Source organism: Bubalus kerabau, chromosome 1 (assembly GCF_029407905.1).
Source record: "Bubalus kerabau isolate K-KA32 ecotype Philippines breed swamp buffalo chromosome 1, PCC_UOA_SB_1v2, whole genome shotgun sequence".
Lineage (NCBI taxonomy): Eukaryota > Metazoa > Chordata > Mammalia > Artiodactyla > Bovidae > Bubalus > Bubalus kerabau.
The window spans coordinates 77,610,791-77,635,997 of NC_073624.1; the positions used below are offsets into that span (position 1 = coordinate 77,610,791).

Genomic DNA, 25,207 nt, shown 5'->3' on the forward strand with positions numbered 1-25,207 from the left:
TTCTCCTGTCTCATCTAGTGTGTGGTTGAACCCCTCTACTGTATTTTTAAGCTCCATGACTTCTATTTGGTACTTTCTTATATTTTCTTTCTGTTGCAGTTATTTTGTTCATGCATAGTTCTGCTGAACTCAGTGAGCATCTTTATGACCACTATTTTGAACTCTATCATGTACATCACTTACCTCTATTTCATTAATCTCTTTTCTGGGGTTTTATCTTGTTCTTTGATTTGGAACGTAGTCCTCTGTGCTGACACTGTGTTGGTTTATATGCATTAGATAAAACAACTATTGCTCCCAGTCTTGAAGGAGTGGGTTCATGTAAGACATGAACTTACTATTCAACCCTGCCCCAGCTCTGGGTTTTGTCTCAAATCTTTGTGATTACCCAAGCTGCTTACTTTAGTCTTAATGACTCCCGTAGTTGGGAGTGTGCCAAGACCTGTTAGTGTCTCAAAGGGGAATATTTTGCACAAAGGTTCGGGTGTACTGGAAGCCAAACCCTCAGACAGCAGCTTTGAAGGTATACAAATATCTCTCTCTCGGGGAAGGCTGGGAGATGAGTGTTTCTGTCTATTGCTTTTGCACTGAGCCCTGGGGTGACAGACAGTTAAGAACCATTTCTTTGTTTGATATCATCTCTTTGAACTCGTGAGAATCAGGCTATCAAAGAAAGTGTTCTCTGGGTAGTAGCCACAAAAGCCAAGGGGCTAGATGGGTATACAAGCTCCTTTCTTGGAGACAAGTTGAGAGTGAAGATGGTGCCCAGTGACATCTAGAGATGATTGTAGTCAGCCACTAGATGTAAATTTAATTAGAAGCCTGCTCCTTAGGCCACAACTATGAAGATAAACTAATAGTCCTCTTTCACCAAAAGACTGTTTTTTCTGTTCTTTTTTTTTTTTTTTTTTTTTTACTGCTGCCTCTCCCACTGCGTCCTGGGTGTAGCTGGTTAAGAACTCCTTTTCTGTTTGTTACAGTCCTGTGGGATCCATCAACACAAGCCCTGCTGGTCAGACAGAACCAGGAAATGAAGGGGTGGCCCCTGGGTGGCAACTGTAGAAAACAGGGCACCAGACAAGTGCACAAACTCCTTTCCAGGAGACACTGGGATCCTGCAGGGAGGTGGAGGGACAGGGCAAAGATGGCAGCCTCCATCTCTGGAGAGTATTTCAGCTGACCCCTAGATAAGTGTTAAATGGAATGACTGCCCCTCCGGCTGAAGCTTTCAGACAGGCAACTAGGCTTCTTTCACAGGAAGACTGGGCACTTTTCCATCAGCTGCCTTAGCACTAGGTCCTGGGGGATAGCCAGGTAAGTCTGTGTGATTCCTTGAAGAACTGTTTCTCAGTTTGCTATAGCTTTGTGGGTCTCATGGATGCATGCCCTCTCATCTTCAAAGCTATGTGTTTCAAGAGTCTCTGGGAGGAATTAGTCCTGCTGACACCTGGACTTTAGCCCAGTGAGACTGGTATTGAACTTCTAACCTTTAGAACTGCACATTTAAATTCACTGTTATTAGAGAGGAGACAAGATGGTGGAGTAGAAGGACAAGAGCTCACCTCTTACGGAAACACCACTGACAAAAAAAAAAAACCCTGGAATCTACTAAAAGAGATACCCTACCTTCAAAGAAAAAGAAGAAGCCACAATGAGACAGTAGGTGGGAGGTACAATCCTGATAAAACCAAATTCCATACACGTTAGGTGGATGATCCATAGGCTGGAGAATGATTATACCACAGAGGTTCTATAGGATTGAAAGTTCTGAGCTCCATATCAGGCTCCCCAGCCTGGGAGTTGGGCAATGGGGAGGAGTTGTCCCTAGAGAATCTAGCTTTCAAGGCCAGTGGGGTTTGATAGCAGGAATTCCACAAAACTAGGGTAAACAAAAATTCCATTATTGGCAGGCACGCACAGGGTCTCATATGCACCAGGACCCAGGAAAAAAAGCAAAGACCAAATAATCGACTGGGCCAGACTTACCTGCCAGTATTGCAGGGTCTACCGTGGAGGAGGGGGTGATGGCTGTGGCTCACCGTGGGGACAGGGACACTGGCGGTGGTAGTTCTGGGGAGTTTTCATTGGCACGAGCCCTCTGGAAGGCTGCCATTTTCTCACCAAGACTTGTCCCCACCCAAAAGCCTGTAGGCGCCAATGTTGAAGCCTCAGGCCAAAGAATCAAAATATGTATTCTTACAGCCTCACCCATCAGCACACACACTGTTTAATGTCTTCTTGAGCACACAGCTGCCCACTAACCACACCCCCTGACACAGCCCTGCCCACCAGAGGGACAAAACTCATATCCACCCACCAATGGGCAAAAATCAGTCCCTCACACCCGGAAGCCTGTACAAGCCTCTTAAACAGCCTCATCTACCAGGAGGCCAACAGCAGAAGCAAGAAGAGCTACAGCCCTGCAGCCTGTTGAATGGAGGCTACAATCACAGAAAATCAGACAGAATGGCAGAGAACTATGTCCCAGATGAATGAACAAGGTAAAATGCCAGGACAAAAACTAATTGAAGGGGAGATAGGCAATCTACCTGAAAAAGAATTCTGAGTAATGATAGAAAAGATAATCCAAGATCTCAGAAAAAGAATGGAGGCATAGATTGAGAAGATACAAGAAATGTTCAACGAAAAGCTAGAACTAAAGAACAAAGAGATCAAAAATCACAATCACTGAAATGAAACAGTACCCTAGAAGGAATCAATGGAGTAACAGGCAGAAGAATGGACGAGTAAGCCGGAAGACAGAATGGTGGAAATAGACTGTTGTAAGAGACAAAGACGGACACTACACAATGATCAAGGAATCAATCTAAGAAGATATGACAATTGTGAACATATAGGCACCCAGCCTAGGACCACCTCGATATATAAGGGAAATACCAACAGCCATAAGAGGAGAAATTGACAGTAATAGTAGGGGACTTTAATACCCCACTTTCATCACTGAACAGATCGGTTAGAGAATCAATAAGGAAACACAGACCTTAAATGATACATTAGACCAAGGTGTATTCTTGACACCTTGAAATTTCAAGAATACAGTTAATAAAAGGCCTTATATATTTTAAGACTCCACTCATTTTAAATCATGTTTTCCCATCTCAGTTTGTCTACTTTGTTGACAAATGTTATCTTAATGACATAAATGAGAAGAGGCCACAAAGATAAAAGTTATTAAATTCCATATTTCCTTCTCATTTTTTTTCAATGTAATCAAATATAAATCTCCACTTTGATTTTTTTCCTCTTTTGCATTTAAAAAAAAATAGGTTCCATTTATACTTATTCCTACTAGAGCTAACCTTTGGACAATGCAAGTGTTAGGGACATCGACCCTCCACACAGTTGAAAATCCACATACAGCTTTATGGTTTGCTCTCTCAGCACTGGAAGAGTCCACCAACCATGAATTGGGTATTACTAGAGTACATATTTAGTGAAAAAACAAAACCAGTCCCCCACTCCACCCCACGCATATAAGTACATTCATGCAGTTCATACATGTGTTGTTCAAGGGTCATATGTATCCTTTTGATCTTCAGGTAGTACTCAACTGTTAAACATCAGTCATAATTTAGTAACCTGATTCTGTATTTATTCATTGAATTTCGGTGGCATTGTTTTTTTTGAAGAGAGATTTCCATCACATCCCAAGTCACTAAACATTCCCAAGCCTCAATTCCATCACCTATAAAATGGGCATAATATGTATATACCTTCCAGGATTGTCATGAAGATCAAATACAAGAGGAGGCTCAACAAATATTAATCCATTTCTTAATCCTTCTCTTTCTTATTTGGATAAGAAAAATGATACAAGGGAATAGAAAGACCCCAGCTGTGTAAGTCTGAAGTTAAATAGATATACTACATAAATTGCTGGGATCTCAATTCAACTTTGTTCCTCAGGAGCAAGAATATGTGAGGAAAGAAGCTCTGCTTAGATCTTCCTTCCTTAGGGCTCTGAACTAGCTCATAGTCTTCCTACCACTTGGAAAATCTGCATTTACGCAAGATAGCTTGTGGTACTAGCAGTATGTGTGTTGGCATCTTTTGTATTTTTCATCTTCTTCAAAACCAAAAAAAAAAAAACCCAAAGCTCATAGAAAAGTAAGCTATCTTTGAAATTGACTTTATACCATCCTTTAACATCTAAGATAATGCTAGAATAAGACTCAGGATGTTTGAAACTATCACAACATTGTTGATTGGCTATACTCCAATATAAAAAAGTTTAAAAAGATTCAGGATGCAAGGCAGAATATACCAAGAAAAAAATTCCATGGTACTTTAAAAGAATCAGCAAACAGTAATCAAAACAGCATGGTACTGGCACAAAAACAGACATACAGATCAATGGAACAGAACTGAGAGCCCAGAAATAAACCCACCAACCTATGGTCAATCTTCAACAAAGGAGACAAAAGAAACATGCAATGGAGAAAAGACAGTCTCTTTAGCAAGTGGTGTCGGGAAAGCTGGACAGCTGCATGTATATTAATGAAGTTAGAACACATACACAGAAATAAACTCCAAATGGCTTAAAGACTTAAATATAAAACATGACACTATAAAATTCCTAGAAGAGAACATAGGCAAAACATTCTCTGATGTAAATCATAGCAGTTTTCTTAAGTTTCCCAAGGCAATAGAAATAAAAACAAAAACAAATGGGACCTAATCAAACTATAAGCTTTTGCACAGCAAGGGAAATCATAAACGAAAAGACGACTGGGAGAAAATATTTACAAATGATGCAACTGACAAAGGATTAATCTCCAGAATATATAAACAGCAGGGCTTCCCTTATAGCTCAGTTGGTAAAAAAATCTGCCTGCAATGCAGGAGACCTGGGTTCAATTCCTGGGCCGGGAAGATACCCTGGAGAAGAAAATGGCCACTCCAGTATTCTTGCCTAGAGAATCCCATAGACAGAGGAGCCTGGCAGGCTACAGTCCATGGGGTCACAAGAGTCGGACATGACCTAGTGACTAAACCTCCTATATAAACAGCTCATACAACTCAAAAAGATTTTAAAAAATGGGCAGAACTAGACAGTTCTCCAAAGACAACATACAGATGGCTAACAGGCATAAAAAGATGCTCAACATCGCTAATTACTAGAGAAATGCAAATCAAAACTACAATTAGATACCATCTCACCCTGGTTACAGAAAAGGCGATGGCACCCCACTCCAGTACTCTTGCCTGGAAAATCCCATGGATGGAGGAGCCTGGTAGGCTGCAGTCCATGGGGTCTCTAAGAGTCAGGACTGAGTGACTTCACTTTCACTTTTATGCATTGGAGAAGGAAATGGCAACCCACTCCAGTGTTCTTGTCTGGAGAATCCCAGGGACGGGGGAGCCTGGTGGGCTGCCATTTATGGGGTTGCACAGAGTCGGACATGACTGAAGCGACTTAGCAGCAGCACCCTGATTAGAATGGCCATCATTAAAAAGCCTACAAATAACAAATGCTGGAGAGGGTATGGAGAAAAGGAAACCTGCCTACAGTGTTGATAGGAATGTAAGTTGGTGCAGTCTCTATGGAAAACAGTATGCAGATGCTTCAAAAAACTGAAAATAGTATTGCTATATAATCCAGCAATCCCACCCCCGGGCATGTATCCAGACAAAACTATAATTCAAAAAGATACATGTATCCCTGTGTTAACAGCACTATTCACAAAGGTCAAGACATGAATGTCCTTTGGCAGATGAATGGATAAAGATGATGTACATACATACAGACCACAGACAGAACAGTTGCCAAGGGGTAGGGGGTGGGACAGGGATGTCCTGGGGGGTGGGGATTAGCAGATGCAAGCTGTCTAGAATGGATAAACAACAAGGTCCTACCAGGAACTATATTCGATATCCTGTGATAAATCAGAAAGGAATATGAAAAATATATAAAATTATATGTTATATATACATATATAAAACTGAGTCACTTTGCTGTTCAGCAGAAATTAAGACATTGTAAATCAATTATACTTCAAATTAAAAAAAAGTTAGCATTTCCTTCTTGGCTGGAAATGGTTGTTACGCTTTAACAGAACAGATCTGAATTTTTTGACAGCCTATGAACAGTGTTTTTGGATGACCTTAGATACCCACACAGCCCCCCTATATCATCTGTGAAACTGAAGAAAGATTTCCAGGGACCTATAGTCTGCCTATCCTCAAGTACGGGGAAACGAAGAGTAATTTGGATTCAGGTCAGTTGCTAAAGTCTTCATATTTGAGTTTGACTTTCATTCAATGTCCTTAAAGATTAAAAGATTCATTTCTGTATACCCCTTACCCAAACCTAGAGACAGCAGTTCAAGTTGGGAATATCTGAACATCACTGTTACTGAACAAACACAGACCATGCTTAACTACAGAATTTCTATTAGAGGATAACCCCATACCACCAGCCAATTGTAAGCTACCTTTTGATCTTATATGTCTGTTCAATACTCTGTCCAGGCACCGCCAAACTTTTCACTTACAAGTGATTGTTTTACCAAAAGAGATGATTTATTTTGATACGTTAAAATTGAAAATGGGGAAAAAATAAAAAAGACCAGTAGATCCAAAGATTTTCAGATAAAAGTCAGCAGTATGACATCAGGAGAACAAAAGGCAAAATTTTGAAAAAAGTTCATGTAATAGGCAAAGGAGAATGAAATCTGAGACTTAAATTTTGTGGCCACACCTGGAAATGAGGGGGAGAAATCAATGTACATCCCTTGGGGATGTATCAAGTTCCGTGGATGAGAAGCACATTCTGGGCAAGAACTGGCCAGAGCGCAGTCGGAGCTGGTGGTTTTCGGGGAACTGTTCATTCCCATGTCCTCGCCTGATGAGCACAGGTGTCACTGACTTTGGATCCCATGACAGATGCGTTATCCGTGTCTCTCAGGCTTCTGGCACTCAGCACATACCAGATTCTCTCGGGCCCAGGTTGCTGGGCGTAGGTTTTTGGGTGCTGTGGGCATCCCCTAACCTCTGGATTCAGCTCTGCTCTAAGGAGTTCAGGGAGAGGACAGCAGCAGATAACGTTATGTCTTGCTCATCTTTACTTCTCCCCAGAGAGGGAACGTTTGGGACATTCCAGGTCCCTAGAATTCAGACTCACCTTAATGTCTGCCTTACCCTCATCTCAACGGGAGCCTGGTCAACCCTCTTAAGCTTGATGGCACAGCAACAAAGAGCCTGAGTTTAGACTGAGGTTGGAGGTGAGATTTAATTGAAAGAATGACCAATCAGAACCTTAGAATAAGCTGGGGTGAGGCAAGGCATATGCTGTTAGTCCCAGCTATCAGTTGACTAGAAACAGTCGAGGCAAGTGACTTGCAAGGTTTCACAAAGGCAGATAACGGAACAGCTTAGGCTTTACCCAGGCTCCTGCCCTCTAGACCAGTGTGGTCCTCAACCCTTTCGTCACCACAGACAGGTTTCATAGGAGACAGTTTTTCTACAGACCACGGTGGAAGGATGGTTTTGGTATGAGTCGAGCACGTTGCATTTCCTGTGCACTTCATTTCCATTATTACTACATAAGCTCCACCTCAGCTCCACCTCAGATACCAGGCACTAGAGAGGCTGGGGACCCCTGCTCTAGACCAGGTTCTTCCGTTAAAGCAAGAGGCCTTTCCTTCCCAGACCAGGACGACTTACCAGAGTCTTTGACCCACCTGGAAATCTCAGATCTTAGCATCACAGCAAGTGGTGAAACTGAACCAATGAATGTGATGCACCTTGACGAACCTCAATAATTTTCTTAAAACAGAGCAATAATGGTAAAGAAATGTTTGTTTCCATTATCCACAAACATACTCTTTGGCTTCCCATTGGGCACCAATATGGAGAGAACCTCTCTATCAGGTAACAGTAACCATGCTGTATCAGTATTTTGAAATAAGGTTTCATGTTTGGCAAAACTAATAACAGTGTTTCAGGTTTAAAAATAAAAAAACTAGGGAGGAAAACAAAAACAAAAACCCTGTCTTACACCACAAGGGGGCAGTGTTGATGTATTAATATACATTAATACATATGGTTTAAGTGAACTGTGCACATCTGATTATAGGGACACGCAGAGAGATGAATATTCTTTATAAAATCTAGTTAAATGGACTTGTAAATGCTTTAAATTAATAACAATAATGCTTAGGCCATAATTTGTATGTTGTTTAACAGTTTACAAAGCTCCTTCACTGACAATATTATTTCAGCATTATATTTCAGAGCCCACCTTAATGGGGCCCAGTAGTACCCTAATCTTTCCAGCTAGTCTGAAATTCATAGAGTGTATTTTGTGTTCCATCGCATTCCTAGTTTTACTCTTCTATAGGAGAATTTTTAGAGTTTACACTAAAAGATTGGTATAGGTAGAAGCTACAGCCAAAGTAGAAGTGTGCCTTGTGAAAAAAGTCAAAAGGAGAAACACCAGAACGGAGTCTGGTGACATAATGAAAAAGGAAAAAGACCCAATAATAAGCTCAATAAAAATTATTAAGATGCTGGTTAAAGTACACTAAGATGCTGGTAATACTACATTTTGTAATATCCCCCATCAACCTACTCCATTAATGTTTCAGCCAGTTAGATGCAGTCCTGCCAATTCAAAAATATTATTTCTGGGAACTTCCTGGGTGGTCCAGTGGCTAAAACTCTGTGCTCCCAATGCAGGGGGCCTAGACCCCACATGCACACAAGAGTTCCCATGCCACAACTAAAGATCCTGCGTGCCACAAATAAGACCCAGTGCAGCCAAATAAATAAAAATAAATATTAAAAAAATACATAATCTTTCTGTACTTGTGTTTTGGGATGGCACGAGGTTGGGGGTCAAGTATGAAAGGGGGAAGGAATATCCATGTTTGGGATGTATGGCCAAGAGAAGCTTCTGATTGTCTCTGCACTCAGCCCTGTACCCCTCAACTACCCCATCTCTTTGCAGCAGGTGGGAAGCTTTGGTGTGAAGCATGCAGAAAATCCAGGAATTCTGCAATTATGCAATAGGTCCATGATGAAAACTTCTTCAACACACACACACTCCACTTTGGTTTCATATGGTAGCATAACCGTTACTCGAATTCTTGACACTTTGCTTCCCCCAACTGTTCTGAATGGAGAAAAATAACACGGGCAATGCAGAAGAGCCTTCCACACCCTGCCCAAGGTTCAACCATCACCACAAGTGATGTGCTGTTCTCATGCAATGGTTTTCAAAGAGTAGTCCCTGGACCTGCAGCATCTGCATCCCCGGGGAAGATGTCAATCATTCCAGACCCACTAAATCAGAAACTCTGAGGATGGGCCTGGCAATCCATGTTTTAACAAACCCTCCTGGTGAATCTGTTGCACATGTCTGAGAATGACTGCTCTTCTCACATTGTCTGCTCATCTGTCATAAAGGTCAGACAGGCATCAAAAAAACAGGCTGCAAAGACTCCCAGTGCCTGGTCATTTGGCACAGTTGAGAGGTGGGAGGGGTTGAAGCTAATGGTGCTAGGTCACCACCAGTTCTAGGAAAAAATGTAAAATGGCATGTCCAACATTCTCTGGGTCTGTGGTATTAAATGGCAAATGACAAGCAAACTTGGCTTCTTTCTAAATGGGCGATGATGTAACAGAGTTACAGCCTGTTTTATTGATCTTTTGCCAGGTCATTCAACATGTAAAATTAGAAGTACTCTGGATTTTACATCCCCATATTAAAGTAACACACACCATGCTTTCTCTTACATGAGCTGATGGGTGCTGCATTTTTCATATGCTGCAGATGCTCATGCAGAGAGAATTCTGAACCATTAGTTTTGGTACTAAAAATGAGGCTAGACCCAGAAAACAGAAATAGGGCCTTGCATTTTCTCAACCCAAAGGTTTTGCCAGATGCTATATTTTATGATAATATGAATTAATAAGAAAATCTTACAAACCTATGTGCACCTGTTTTATATATTCAATCAGCGAATCTTTGTTATCCTTCCAGAAGCCTGGAAGCTTCTCCTTGCGAGGATATTTACAGCATGACAGCTCCAGCGTAATTTCAAAACACTGGGCCCAGATGTAGTTGTAATCTTGCATTCCACCTAAACACAAACATATTTAAATCTTTTAAAAAGTATGAAGTTGGAGTGAAGACAAGTATCACATACCCGGGAGACACGTGAATCAGACAGTTGCAATGACAGTAAATGTAAACAGGAAAAGATGAATTTGACATATTGGCACGTACAATTACAGCTTGACATTTTATTATCCAGACATGACCAAGCAATCCTAAATAGTCCCATATGGGTAACTGAATCAGAGCTGACTGATGTTCATCTATGCATCCAGATCAACTGAGGAGTAAGGGAAGGGTATTTTTAAAAATCACAACTACAAAAAGGATTCTTCATATTACATTTCTTTCCTAAGTTACATTTTAAACAGAGAGAAACTAGAGTGAGATTTCTTTTCAAATATTTCTACAAGCCTTTCATAAACACATTTACTCTGTGAAAATAAGTATACGCTAGCATGTGAGATGAGTGCAATTATGTGGTAGTTTGAACATTCTTCAGCACTGCCTTTCTCTGGGATCGGAATGAAAACTGACCTTTTCCAGTCCTGTGGCCACTGCTGAGTTTTCCATATTTGCTGGCATATTGAGTGCAGCACTTTCACAGCATCATCTTTTAGGATTTGAAATAGCTCAGCTGGAATTCCGTCACCTCCACTAGTTTTGTTCGTAGTGAGACTTCCTAAGGCCCACTTGACTTCACATTCCAGGATGTCTGGCTCTAGGTGAGTGATCACACCATCTGATTATCTGGGTCATGAAGATCTTTTTTGTATTGTTCTGTGTATTCTTGCCACCTCTTCTGTTAGGTCCAAACCATTTCTGTCCTTTATTGTGCTCATCTTTGCATGAAATGTTCACTTGGTATCTCTAATTTTCTTGAAGAGATCTCTAGTCTTTCCCATTCTATTGTTTTCCTCTCTTTCTTTCCACTGATTGCTGATGAAGGCTTTCTTATCTCTCCTTGCTGTTCTTTGGAACTCTGCATTCAAATGGGTATATCTTTCCTTTTCTCCTTTGCCTTTCACTTACTCTTTTCTCAGCTATTTGTAAGGCCTTGTCAGACAACCATTTTGCCTTTTTGCATTTCTTTTTCTCGGGGATGGTCTTGATCCTTGCCTTCTGTACAATGTTGTGAACCTCTGTCCCTAGTTCTTCAGGTACTCTGTCTATCAGATCTAATCCCTTGAATCTATTTGTCACTTTCACTGTATAATCGTAAGGGATTTGATTTAGGTCATACCTGAATGGCCTAGTGGTTTTCCCTACTTTCTTCAATTTAACTCTGAATTTGGCAATAAGGAGTTCATGACTGCACAACTGCACACATCTCACATGCTAGCAAAGTAATGCTCAAAATTCTCCAAGCCAGGCTTCAACAGTATGTGAACCATGAACTTTCAGATGTTCAAGCTGGATTTAGAAAAGGCACAGGAACCAACATCTGGTGGATCATTGAAAAAGCAAGAGAGTTCCAGAAAAACATCTACTTTTGCTTCACTGACTACACCAAAGCCTTTGACTGTGTGGATCACAATGAATTGTGGAAAATTCTTAGAGAGGAATACCAGACCACTTGACCTGCCTCCTGAGAAATATGTATGCAGGTCAAGAAGCAACAGTTAAATTGGACATGGAACAACAAACTGGTTCCAAATTGGGAAAGGAGTACATCAAGGCTGTATATTGTCACCCTGCTTATTTAACTTATATGCAGAGCACATCATGCAAAATGCCAGGCTGGATGAAGCACAAGCTGGAATCAAGATTGCTGGAAGAAATTCCAATAACCTCGGATACACAGATGACACACCACCCTTATGGCAGAAAGTGAAGAGGAACTAAAGAGCCTCTTGATGAAAGTGAAAGTGGAGAGTGGAAAAGTTGGCTTAAAACTCAACATTCAGAAAACTAAGATCATGACATCTGGTGCCATCACTTCATGGCAAATAGAAGGGGAAACAATGGAAACAGAGGCTTTATTTTGGGGGGCTCCCAAATTACTACAGATGGTGACTGCAGCCATGAAATTAAAAGATGCTTGCTCCTTGGAAGAAAAGCCATGACCAACCTAGATAGCATATTAAAAAGCAGAGACAGTGCTTTGCCAACAAAGATCTGTCTAGTCAAAGCTATGGTTTTTCCAGTAGTGATGTATGGATGTGAGAGTTGGACCATAAAGAAAGCTGAGCACCAAAGAATTGATGCTTTTGAACTGTGGTGTTGGAGAAGACTCTTGAGAGTCCCTTGGACTGCAAGGAGATCCAACCAGTCCATTCTGAAGGAGATCAGCCCTGGGATTTCTTTGGAAGGAATGATGCGAAAGCTGAAACTCCAGTACCTTGGCCACCTCATGTGAAGAGTTGACTCATTGGAAAAGACTCTGATGCTGGGAGGGATTGGGGGCAAGAGGAGAAGGGGACAACAGAGGATGAGATGGCTGGATGGCATCACTGACTCGATGGACGTGAGTCTGAGTGAACTCTGGGAGTTGGTGATGGACAGGGAGGCCTGGCGTGCTGCGATTCATGGGGTCGCAAAAAGTGGGACACAGCTGAGCTACTGATCTGATCTGATCTGATGCTGGGAAAGATTGAAAGTAGGAGGAGAAAGGGATGACAGAAGATGAGGTGGTTGGATGGCATCACTGACTTGATGGACATGAGTTTGAGCAAGCTCCAGGAGCTGGTGATGGACAGGGAAGCCTGGTGTGCTGCAGTCCACAGGGTCACAAAGAGACATGACTGAGCGACTGAAGTACATGAATTTGGAGGAGTAATAGCCAATGTTTATTGAGTGTTTGCTGTTGCTAGGTACTGTTTGAAGAACTTCACTATCAGCTCTAAGCCTCACAGTAATTATCACCCATATTTTACAGATGAGGAACTTAATTACAAATGGTAGGTCATGTACCCAGGGGTTCTTGCCAGTGAATGGCTGAAACCAGAGCACATGCCACCTTCCTAGACTCCCCATGCTCTCACCCATCACACTGCACTCTGTCTGTGGATGAGAGACATGGTGCCATGTGGACTCTTGGGGAGCAGGGGAAGACCCAGTCCCCTGCTGCTTCTGGGATTATCACTGCCCATTCTCACTTTCTAGTTCTTACCTCTCAACACTCTATTTTCAAACGGTTATTCTCATATTTTATATTTTTTAAGATGCACAACTTCTATTTTAAAAGCTCTGAATTGGGAAGCATCTTAAATTTGATGGCTGAAAAGCATCATTGTGTTATTAGTTCAGCTGGAAACTTTTTCTTTCTTGGTGGGACATATTTTACAATCACTGGCATCTTAGATTTGATGAAGTATGGTATCTTTGAATGAATTAGTCTCTGCCAGATTTTAATTAGTTATACTTGATATTTGCCTAGTTAAATAAGTTTTCGCAAGTCCATCAGAGTATTTGGGAAGTAATGAAGTAAATATTTATGCTCAGAAAATGGTCAAAATATTACATAACTATTAAGTAATACTTATGTAGGTCCCTGGAGAAGGAAATGGCAACTCACTCCGGTATTCTCGCCTGGAGAATCCCATGGACAGAGGAGCCTGCAGTCCATAGGGTTGCAAAGCGTCAGACAGGACTGAAGCGACTTAGCACACACGCATGCTTGTAGGTCCCAGTTTTAGCCAGGGAGAATTACTCTTTTCTTCCTTTTCCTTTATTTGCAAGTTTTGTATTTCTAAGCTTATTTTCACCAAGAAATAGAAGAGGAAAAAAAGGGAGAGAGAAATGAAACAAAACAAAAGCCCTTGACTGGATGACTGTCTCAGGTAGAAAAAACTTAAATGGCAAAACAGGTGTGGAAAGCACGCCGGATAGAGAATGCCAACTGTGGAGAGTGTGTGCCGCTCTGGATAAGGCCAGTCAGGCCTGGCCAACAAAGGCGCACTTGGGAACAACTCACAACAGCAAGACTAGGTTCCCAGTCAATCTCCCACGCGTCTGGAGCTGTCTTGGGAAGTCACATAGAGAGCACGCTGCAGGGCAGAGCTGCCCCTGGGCAGGAGGGCTCCCTTCCTCCCTGTGTAGAGTAGTGAACGCACACTAGGCCGCCCCTGAGGTGGGGGTGGGAGGGGAGGCTGTCTCTCAGACATGGGAGAGAAGTTTGGGGCACTGTGGCATCTGGCTGGCCCTGCTGCCTTCCAGTCATGGTCTAGGCTTATTTACGTTGCCTGGAAAGCTGGCAGAAACCTGCCCAGATATAAAAGTCCCAGCTTGTGCAAGATTACCTGCCTGTGCATCTACGGTGACAAGTGAGGAAGTGGCCCGAGTGTGGAAATGCAGGCTGCACCTGCTGCTGGCCGGATCTGCTGACCAGTCTGAAAGGGGGCACTTTTCACCGAGGTGGTGGAAACCTGGTCCCCACCCACTGTCTCCCCTCTCACCCTTCTGTCCTCCATCCCCCCTATTCTCTAGAGTTTCCAGACTAGGACTATGACACCCTTGGGCTTCTGCTGATATTCTTCCTTCTGACAAGAACATCCCCTCTGCCATGTTCCCTACATGGCAAACTCCTCACTCCCTCCCCTCGCCTGGCTACCCTATTCCAAGCGAGCAAGACTAGAGGGCTCTTTTGTTCAGTCTGCAAAGTGGCATGAAAAATCAGGAGACTTCATGGAAACATCCATCTTGCTTCACAAACTGGAAGATCTGGCAATACTGCTCCTTACTGCTGCATGGCAATAACTACCTGGATGTAAGCAGCAACACACTTTGCTTCCCTGGTGGCTCAGATGGTAAAGAACCTGCCTGCCATTGCAGAAGACAAGAGAAGCGGGTTTGATCCCTGGGTGGGGAAGATCCCCTGGAGAAGGAAATGGCAACCCACTCCAGTATTCTTGCCAGGATAATTCCATGGATAGAGGAGCCTGGTGGGCTACAGTCCATGGGGCTGCAAAGAGTTGGACACGAGTGGGTGACTAACACACAGGTAGCAACTGCCCCCATTGGATGAGACATAAGAATTACATTTCTCCAAGGCCTTCACTACTTCCTGCTGTGTTTTGGCTTTACACGCCTGCGGTACACTGTCCCTTTTCTAAACCTCTGTTCTTATTCATATGACACTGTCACCACAATTAACTTAAATGTTGCTCTTCTCTGTTAAACTTGGGCTTAAGATCTGTGTCCTGTTCATCTTTCTTGGCACAGTTCCTGGCTCCAAAGTGAAGGCTAAACAAGCGTCTGAACTCAGGCAACTTTGGCGGTAGGGAACATGTCTGAGCATCTCTCAAACGGTCGTCCCCCTCCTAGCTCTGTGCTATTAGCTGATAGAGACACGACCGAAGGGACTGCACTGTGCCTGACTAACTTCTGGCAACTACTGGGGTCAACAAAGGCCAGCTGGCACCTCTAGGTAAAGACAACTAGAATAGTAGAATGAAGATGAACTCACCTTTCAGTGGATACCAGGAGTATCCATTTATAATTCCATTAGAAAACCCTGTTTTAATTCTACATGAATTTCTTTTCATGTCAGGATTCCTTGAAGCATAGGTATTTGCAAGATATTGAAAAACATCATCATCAGGGGTTAAGCTCCGAGAGTATAATGTTCCAGTGGCTGTACATGGAAGACAGACCAAGACCTTTTAGTTGATGTAGAGGAAGTATACAGTATATTAGCCCCTGCATCATCAAATTCCACACAAAGGCTCTGATTTCCTAGAGAGATCCTCTACCCACTTCCAGGAACGTCTCTCTACTCTTCTCCCAGTTTTTGATGGACATAGCAGAGGGGATATCACACAAAATAACCACGTACATGTCCAAACTCCTCCTCAATCAGCTTAAAAGTTAAATACCTTCTTAGTCATTCTTATTGATTCCAGATCAGTAAACTTTCCTTAGGTATTGTAGGGATTAAATGAAGCCACTAGAATGCTTTAACTCCTTGGTACATATCTTATCCCACAGTTTTAAGGGGAGTCAGGAATTATTATTCATGTGATTAGTTTTTTTTTTTTCAGTTATGTTGTCTCTTGTGTGCTAATCTAAATTACAGTTTTACTATTTCACTGATGAATGTCAAGTAATCCCATTTTTAGTTGTCAGTTCAGACACCTTGCCCATCTACTGTAGGAAGGATAGCTCAGAGTCAAGAAAATGAGGCTTTTTCCAACCCCACCAGAAAAATTAAGTAGGGAGAGAAAGACTGTATCGTCATTCAGAGGTGGACAGTTTGCAGTCTCACTCTGGATTTAGAAAGCAAGAGCAGGGCCCATGCGTGCTTACCTGGAACACCGTTATCAAACGGGTAACTGGCCACCAGGGCACCACCATGGAGGTTTGCAGAGAGGACAAAGGTCTCTGTAGTCAGCCACTTCATGACTGCCACGGTCTCAGGCTGCCTCGGTACATCATTAAGCTCAAAAGCATCAGGGAAATTTCTATTCAGGTCATAGAGGTTACTATTTTCCCTTTAAAAGAAAGAAGTTTTAAGGGTTTACTGTTGGTGTATGAGGGAGCAAATGCCTGTAGAGTGTAGACCTTTGCTCTGGGCTCCAGATGTTTTTCCAGATATGAATACAGAGGTGGTGGATGGTTGCCTTGTCAGCTTCCAACGAATTGCACTTGGTATTCATGTACTCTGTTGTTCCCCGCCGTGTGACTTGTTCTTGCCAGTGGGACAGGAGTGATTCGGATGTAAGCAGAGGTTGGATAAGTGTTTGTGTTTCGGGGCTTTTGCTCTTGGAACACTCCCATTTGGAACTGAGACCCCAGTGCTAGCTACATCAAGGGGCCACATGACGGAATGAGGGACCCAGGTGAGATCCAGAACCGAAACTCAAGACACAGGGCCCCAGACAGACCCCCTCTGAGGTCCCAGTCATCGTGGCATAGAGATGGACCCTGCTCTGCCCTGCCCAAATTCCCAACTTACAGAGTGGAGACCAAATAAAAAGGTGGCTGTTTCCTCAATTTGGGGCAGTTTGTTCCATAGCAATTGTTATCAGAAATAATAGGAACATGCTATTTTACACAAATATATTTCTGAAAAGTGGATTGGCTGTTTGTCATACTTGTTTGGTCATTAAGTCCTGTCAGACTCTGCGACCCTATGGACTGTAGCCTGCCAGGCTTCGCTATCCATGGGATTTCCCAGGCAAGAATATTGGAGTGGGTTGCCATTTCCTTCTCCAGGGAATCTTCCTGACACAGGGATCAAACTTGTGTCTCTGGCTTGGCAGATGGATTTTTTACCACTGAGCCACCTGGGAAGACTTGGCCATGTTTAAATATGCTAAAAAAAAAAAAAAAAAAAAACAACCTTAAAAGTGGAAGGGAATCCAGTGGTGATTTATCTTTGGTAAAAACAAAATTTTAATTGCACAAGTATCAGTGTTTATCAGACATTTGAAAAATTCCAAACTCCTTGAGGCCATTTAAAATACAATAAACTTTAAATCAGAAATACTACAAAAAAAAAAAAAAAGAAAAGAAATACTACAAGACTCACTCTTCTTTATGTTAGTTTTTGGGCTGGCTTAATAAATCAACCTGCTTATCGAGGGGCCAGGTTCTATACTAGGCCCTGGGATTTCCTAGTGATGAACACTATGGGCAGGGCTCCTGCCCTCGGGTAGACATTAAAAGAGAACTGAGACATTAGAATTGTGCTGTGAGGGTAAAGGGCCAGGTAACATGAGTATAACTGGGGACCTAATATCCAATAGGTTAGGGAAGGAGGCTTTGAGGAAATGCTGTTGAAACAGGCCAGGGTGGGGCCGAGGAGGGTGGGAATGCCAGAGGTGAGAAGGAAGCCTGTCGTCTAGTAGTTTCAGGAGTAAAGAGGGATCTAAGCGGCTGCAGCAGGGTGACAGTGGGAAAAGCAATAAAGCCGGAGCAGTGGAGGGTGGGCAGGCACAGGAGTAACCCAGCCTTATTCAGGATTTCACTTCTCACAGTCAAAGCCATGGGTGGCCCTGAAGAGTTTCCAGCATGGCAGTGACATGATGCAGGCTATGAGATGTTTCACTAATTCCTCTTGACAGGGCCAAGGTGTCCGATCTGATGGGGGCCTTTTGTGGTTTTGTTATGTTTTACATAGATGGGCCCATTCTTACCTGCCATCATTGTAAAAACAGTCAGGCTTTACAACAGCTTCGAATCCATCTGGGTTCATTGAGGGCATGATGTGTATCCGGGTACTGTTGATTAGATTTGTGATTTCAGGGTCTCTTCCATCTCTGGTTACAAGATATTCAATTAAATGGAGCAGCAGTTCCCGCCCTACAGCCTGTAGGTGTTAAAACAGAGAAGAGGCTACTTGAGGAAAACAAGGAAAACAATCCCCAAGGTACAAATTCCCCAACAAGAAACACAGCAGATGATACTTAAAATCAAAACCAGTTGTCAGACCATCGTTTCTTCAGGCACATGGCAAGCCATCATTAGTATGCTGCAAAATCTTTTTAAGAGTTTGTTTTTTTAAGTTCATTTTTTTTAAAGTATCTAATAATTTACTTTTAAAAAATGAATTGGAGTGGAGTAAAGGTTATTTCTTATTATCCCGTTTTCAATTTGCTTGTCTTCCAAATACTTGCTGGAGCGATGGCGAGAGGGAGAGCTAGAAATCAGGCATGGGAGCTGAGCAGCTTCACGAGCACATGCCCCACAGGAGCTGTGCTGCATGTCTGGGTGGACGGCGCATGGAGAACCCCTGCAGCAGACACGCAGATTTGAACAGAGAAAAATCCAAATCGGTAATGCTCATAATTTAAATAGGTTTCTGATTTCCAGATTCCCCTATTTCCAAGTTCTTCTATTTTCAAATTCCCCTCTTGCACACTTGTGCAATTTTTGCCATACCTCTGTACTTCTGATCTCCACAGTCTCATGTTTCGTTGGCACATCAGCCTCACAACTTTTTGCCATATCTCCATTTTATCTATACTATTATTTAGTTTGCATTTTCTGTAAATTGGCTTGCTTTTTACTTACATTAAAAATGATAAACTTTGTATAATTATCATTTTGCTAGATTTCATGTTTTTCATTATACAGTAAAATAAAAGCACAACTATGAAAATAAATATGGTCACATTCACCTAAAATTTTTTAAAAAATTATTTTATTTTTTAACTTTACAATATTGTATTGTTTTGCCATACATCAACATGCATCCGCCACGGGTGTACACATGTTCCCCATCCTGAACCCCCCTCCCACCTTCCTCCCCATACCATCCCTCTGAGTCATCCCAGTGCACCAGCCCCAAGCTTCCTGTATCCTGCATCAAACCTGGACTGGCGATTCATTTCTTATATGATATTATACATGTTTTAATGCCATTCTCCCAAATCATCCCCCCCTCTCCCTCTCCCACAGAGTCCAAAAGACTGTTCTATACATCTGTGTCTCTTTTGCTGTCTCACATACAGAGTTGTCGTTACCATCTTTCTAAATTCCATATATATGCGTTAGTATACTGTATTGGTGTTTTTCTTTCTGGCTTACTTCACTCTGTATAATAGGCTCCAGTTTCATTCACCTCATTAGAACTGATTCAAATGTATTCTTTTTAATGGCTGAGTAATACTCCATTGTGTATATGTACCACAGCTTTCTTATCCATTCATCTGCTGATGGGCATCTAGGTTGCTTCCATGTCCTGGCTATTATCAACAGTGCTGCGATGAACATTGGGGTACACATGTCTCTTTCAATTCTGGTTTCCTCAGTGTGTATGCCCAGCAGTGGGATTGCTGGGTCGTATGGCAGTTCTATTTCCAGTTTTTTAAGGAATCTCCACACTGTTCTCCATAGTGGCCGTACTAGTTTGCATTCCCACCAACAGTGTAAGAGGGTTCCCTTTTCTCCACACCCTCTCCAGCATTTATTGCTTGTAGACTTTTGGATTGCAGCCATTCTGACTGGCGTGAAATGGAACCTCATTGTGGTTTTGATTTGCATTTCTCTGATAATGAGTGATGTTGAGCATCTTTTCATGTGTTTGTTAGCTATCTGTATGTCTTCTTTGGAGAAATGTCTATTTAGTTCTTTAGCCCATTTTTTGATTGGGTCGTTTATTTTTCTGGAATTGAGCTGCAGGAGTTGCTTGTATATTTTTGAGATTAGTTGTTTGTCAGTTGCTTCATTTGCTATTATTTTCTCCCATTCTGAAGGCTGTCTTTTCACCTTGCTTATAGTTTCTTTTGTTGTGCAGAAGCTTTTAATTTTAATTAGATCCCATTTGTTTATTTTTGCTTTTATTTCCAATATTCTGGGAGATGGGTCACAGAGGATCCTGCTCACCTAAAATTACCTTATGTACCAACAATGATTGGGAAACTGAAGGCCTGTGAAAAATCTTGCTGTATAAGGGAAAGATTTCCTATTTTTCTTTTTCGAAAAAAAAAAAAAAAGGGAGTTCACATTTTCAGCCTTATTCTGTAAAGATCTGATTAGCCTACATTAATTTTCCCCTGTAACCCTGACCTCAAAGATTCTGCTTCTAAGTAAGGAATATTTACCTCTTACATGTGATCAGATGTCGTTGAGGGGTTAGGATAGGGGAAATCAGTGCAGCAGGTGGTTAAATAAGGCGCTGCCAATGCATTAATGAAGGCCATGGGCAACAAAAGAATCTTCGATTATGACTCCATTGTAGCAATTCATGGCTGTGACAAAGAAGGAACAATGCTGCTCTCTATACCCCTTGCTGGCAAGCAGAAAGATCACATCTTATGAATCCGTTATCCTAATGGACACAGAATAATTGAAAATAGAACTAAGACAAATTAAAATATGTGAATTATATATTTATACATAGCCATAAATTTAGAGTAGAAATAAATTCCATTCTGACTTCAATTTGTTTTTTCTCCCACTCATGTCTGTCTTCCACTACTGTGATTTTTGTTTTCATAGTCCAAATTGTAGGTTGAAAAAGGTCCTTACAAACTAATAACTAAAAAAGTCAAGTGAGTCAAAGTGTTTTGGAAGCTCAAGCACATTTGCAAGCTCCTTACTGCCTTCCCTAAAACCAGAGGAGGAGGGGCTGGTAATTTTAAGTTGTGAAAGGCTCTACAAGTGGATCTTGTGGTTGGTTGAAGGGGGGCTTTCCTGGCAAGGGGAGGGGAGGAGAAAAAGGTCAAGGAAAGGGAGGAGGAAGTGAGATTTCTAAATGCTGGTTTGAGACTGCAGGATGCTGCCCTTAGAGGGATGTACCAGGAAAAACCTGAGGCCAATCTGAGTCCTAGGTCAAGTATGAAGTGAGCCATATTGGAATCCCCACGTGATTCTAAATTTCCTCTTAACTCTGTGAATCATACATTCTCAAGCATGCTTGAACTCAAGACAGGAATTGGCAATGAAATTCATCCACCCACAAGCAAATGAAAACAAAGAGTAAGAAGCTGTGATTAAGCTATACAACTAAATTAAGCAACTGTAGTGGTGTAAGTATAGGATAGAAGGTAAAAGTTAAGGTTTATAGTTAGCAAGGGTGGGGGCTGGGGGGCGGAGATGAGTTTTCAAAGTGCTAATTTCTTCACTTTTCATAGCAATGGGTCATAGGATATTATCCAAAGTTAAAAAAATATATATATATATAAAATCATTATAATTTCAGCTTTTCCTAATTTTTTGACTTCAGAAGAATCTTATTAATAATTAATTTCTTATTTTGAGAAATTAACAAGTTCACCAGTTATTTTCATTTCACTTCAGTTCTGTTAAGCTCAAGTAAAGTTATTAAATCTCATACTTCTTAAAGATAACACATATGACATTTTATTTCCTTTTGATTCCTCTCATTCTATTACTACAGAAATAAAAAGATATGTAGAATAGCATCTGGCAAATAATAATGATGGCTATTTCTGAGTGACAGTATCTTACTCTTATTTTTCTAGTTCTTTTAAAGGAAAGAAAACCTATGTTCTTTTTACAAAAACAAAATCATGATTCTTTCAAGGACACAAATGTGTGACCAAGGTATCTTCTGTTTGCCTCCATATTCCAAAACAAACCACAAATTCTTAACTGCATAGGGTGAAATAAAAATCTTGGCGGTATGATAAAGAACTGATTAAGAGTCAGATAATCTTAAAACTGGTGAGATAAACTGATAAAATTTTGGAGAGAGTTAAACAAGGTCCTTTTGTTTTCTTGGACCATATTTTCTTGTCTCTGTAAAAGCAAATTTATGTCACATATTATTCAAATTAATTCTTCTCAACTTTAATATAAATGTCCCAAATATTCATGTTTTATGTATAGGTCTCTTTTCATTTAAAATTAAGTCTTTGAACATGAGACCTTAGAGAGACTAATTTTTTTTTTTTTTTTAATGTGGTCAAAAGTGTTTCCATTGACTTATCCAGCCTTTCATTTAGCTTTCGCTTCCTTTTGTGAGTGTGTGGAGAATCCCTAATGAAGAGCCTGAAAGGCTGGGTAAGCACACCGGCTTCTAGAGTGTTTCTCTGATAATTCATCTGGTCATTAAGATGGCAATACCCCAGGATGGACCTACAGATTGTCATAGTGAGTGAAGTAAGTCAGACTGAGAAAGAGGAATATTGTATAATATTGCTTATAAAAGGAATCCTAAAAAACATGATACAAATAAAATTATTTACAAAACAGAAACAGACTCACAGAGAACGAATTTATGGCTACCAGGGAGGAATGTGGTGGAGAGTGGGGAAGGATAGTTAGGGAGTTTGGGATTAACATACACACAGTGCTATATGTAAAACAGATAACCAACAAGGACCCATTGTATAGCACAGGGAACTCTGCTCAATACTATGTAACAACCTAAATGGGAAAAGGCTTTGAAAAAAATAGATACATGTATAAGTGAATCACTTTGCTGTACACCTGAAAGTAACACATTATTAATCAACTACACTCCAACGTAGAATTAAAAGTTTTTAGAAAACATGGCAAGAACTCAGGAAGCAGAAAATAAATCTCTACCAGGTTTACTTCAATTCAGTCAACTTGGAACTTGCTAGATAGATGAAAATGAGTGTTTCCGCAATTATCAGAACAATTGCAAAAAAAAGTTGAAGCAACAATCCACAACTGGGTAGTGTATTGTGTGAGACCGAGTGTTGAGGTCCACAAACTCCTAGAAGATCCATGCACCTTGAGGACAGCATTCAAAGCTAGTGCCAGAATAGCAAGGAATCCACCCAAAGAAGGCTAAGAACCACTGCCCACAAATGTTATATATGCTGCTTTTTAATAGTGCGCCTTGAAAATGCTCTTTAATTCCAAAAGGTCTAAGAGAAGAAGGATGAAGAAGCTGGTTAGACCCAGCTAATCCAAGTGACCCTTCTGCTCCTGGGTTAAGCCATCCCTTTCCCCAGCTCCTGGTGGCACCAGGAGGGCAGAGCACACAAGATCGAAATTCAGGACAGTAAGTTTCTCAGTGGCCCCCAAAGCTGTCAGACACTGTTAACAGCTGGGACACACAGAGGGTGACAGGACTTCAGGCCTCCACACCCCAAACACACTGACATTCCTCCCTGCATAATCTCAGTCCTTGGCAGTCGTCAAAGAATCAAGGTAAATGAGTGAGACCCGCTTTGACGGGATACATTAACTACCTGGAAGGCAAGATGTCAGAAATTTGAGAAAGTACAAGCAAATTCAGGGGTGAACAAGAGGAAGGAATCTTGCTTTTCTTTGGAAGCTTAAATTGAGAGAATTAAATTCTGAGCAGCAGACTGCAACCTTTCGAAATGCTAGGAATTCAATAAATAAGCTACTGGAGTCAATTGAGGGCCACATGTCTCTTATTAAAAATGGGTTCCATGGGACCCGATCAATTGACCAGATAACAAAAGGGAAAGGAAGTCTGGGCTGCTATCTATCCTGAATAGTTGTTTTATTAAAAACAACTTTGCTCAGACTCCCAGCAATATCAAGCCTTTTTGAGCACAGCCTATTATGCTCAAAAAAGTAACTTCCACCCACCCATAAATCAGATTCAAAGACAAGCCAAGCCACTTTCTCAGAGGCAAACGTTTGCATTTGAGCTCCAGTGACAAGAAGTCCCCTCGCTGGTCAGGATGGTTGAGCAGCGTGTCTGGACAGGAAAGGCCGAGTTGCGCGTGTGTCACGCAGGGTGGAGCCTGTTCCTATAAAGCCTGGGTCTGGGGAGGGTTGAGTCGGAACAGGAAGCGCAGCATTTGAGCAGTGGGTGCTGCCACACTACTGCAGATCTGGAAGTGTTGTAACAAGTCAGCAGGTCGTGCTCACAGGATTATGCATTTTCTCTGACATTCCCTAAAGTTAAGTGTGTTTGATAAGGTGTGACACAGACCCTATGTCAATTTTCTTTACTGTCAAGACTGGAGACTATCTTTCCCTTCCACTGGATCGCCCAGTTGTGTGGGGTCCTGGGAAACAGAAAATTCTGCAGCTGTCATAGTCTCAAAAATATGAGAGCTGAGGAAGTATATACTAAAATATATATCAAAAGTATGTATAAATATATACTAAAATATATTTTATTGTACATAAAATACATATACAAACGTATATACTAAAATATATATAAAAGTATACATACAAAAACATACTCTAAGGAAGTAAGGTGAGAAATTTTGGGGAACATCTTCAAATGCCTGGCTAGAATGGTTGGGCAGCCAGGAGTCGTAAAAGGCTATTTTGCAAATTATAAGATAAATAACATAAATGAAACAAAATAGAGTTGATATCTGATAAGCTGGAAAAGAGCAAAATGTTATGATGGAATTTCAGGGTTTGTGGAATGGTGAGGATGACAGAGCCCTAAGCTTGATGGTCTAAACTTAAGCATCAAAAATGCTAAGTTTTGGATTAAGAGAAAGTGACAAAAGCATTAAAAAAGTCAGCTAGGAGGAGGCTGGATCGCCAGTTGGGACCTTCTTAGTTCAAATATATCACTCTTCTGCTGGGTCACTCGATGCTGAGCAGGAGGTAGGGAAAACCAACCCAGAAGGCGTTCAGGGACTTGGACAGCTGTCGTTCTTCCAGCCCCCAAACAAGACACGAGCCCCGTTACCTGCACAGGGCCCTGGGTAAGCAGCCAAGCGGCTGTGGTGGTTTTGGATCATGGCTCCTTCAGTCTCTCAGAAGGCCTTACAGGAAGGCCCTTCCAGATTCTTGGCTGCA

The 25,207-nt window shown here is 41.6% G+C and overlaps 1 protein-coding gene across 8 annotated transcripts in view; it reads right to left on the reverse strand.

Moving 5' to 3' along the window:
* The window catches only part of CPM (carboxypeptidase M), a 76,080-nt gene that overhangs the window by 9,242 nt on the left and 41,631 nt on the right, over positions 1 to 25,207 (reverse strand). For 7 of the 8 annotated variants that reach the window (XM_055580068.1, XM_055580061.1, XM_055580053.1 and 4 more), the window contains 4 exons: positions 18,160 to 18,332; positions 16,328 to 16,512; positions 15,489 to 15,656; positions 9,954 to 10,106 (listed from right to left, as the gene is read on the reverse strand). In XM_055580068.1, the coding sequence (XP_055436043.1) occupies positions 9,954 to 10,106; positions 15,489 to 15,656; positions 16,328 to 16,512; positions 18,160 to 18,332 (679 nt within the window). Of the gene's footprint in view, positions 1 to 9,953; positions 10,107 to 15,488; positions 15,657 to 16,327; positions 16,513 to 18,159; positions 18,333 to 20,568; positions 20,796 to 25,207 lie in introns of all 8 variants that reach the window. The other variant, XM_055580091.1, reaches the window with a different exon arrangement.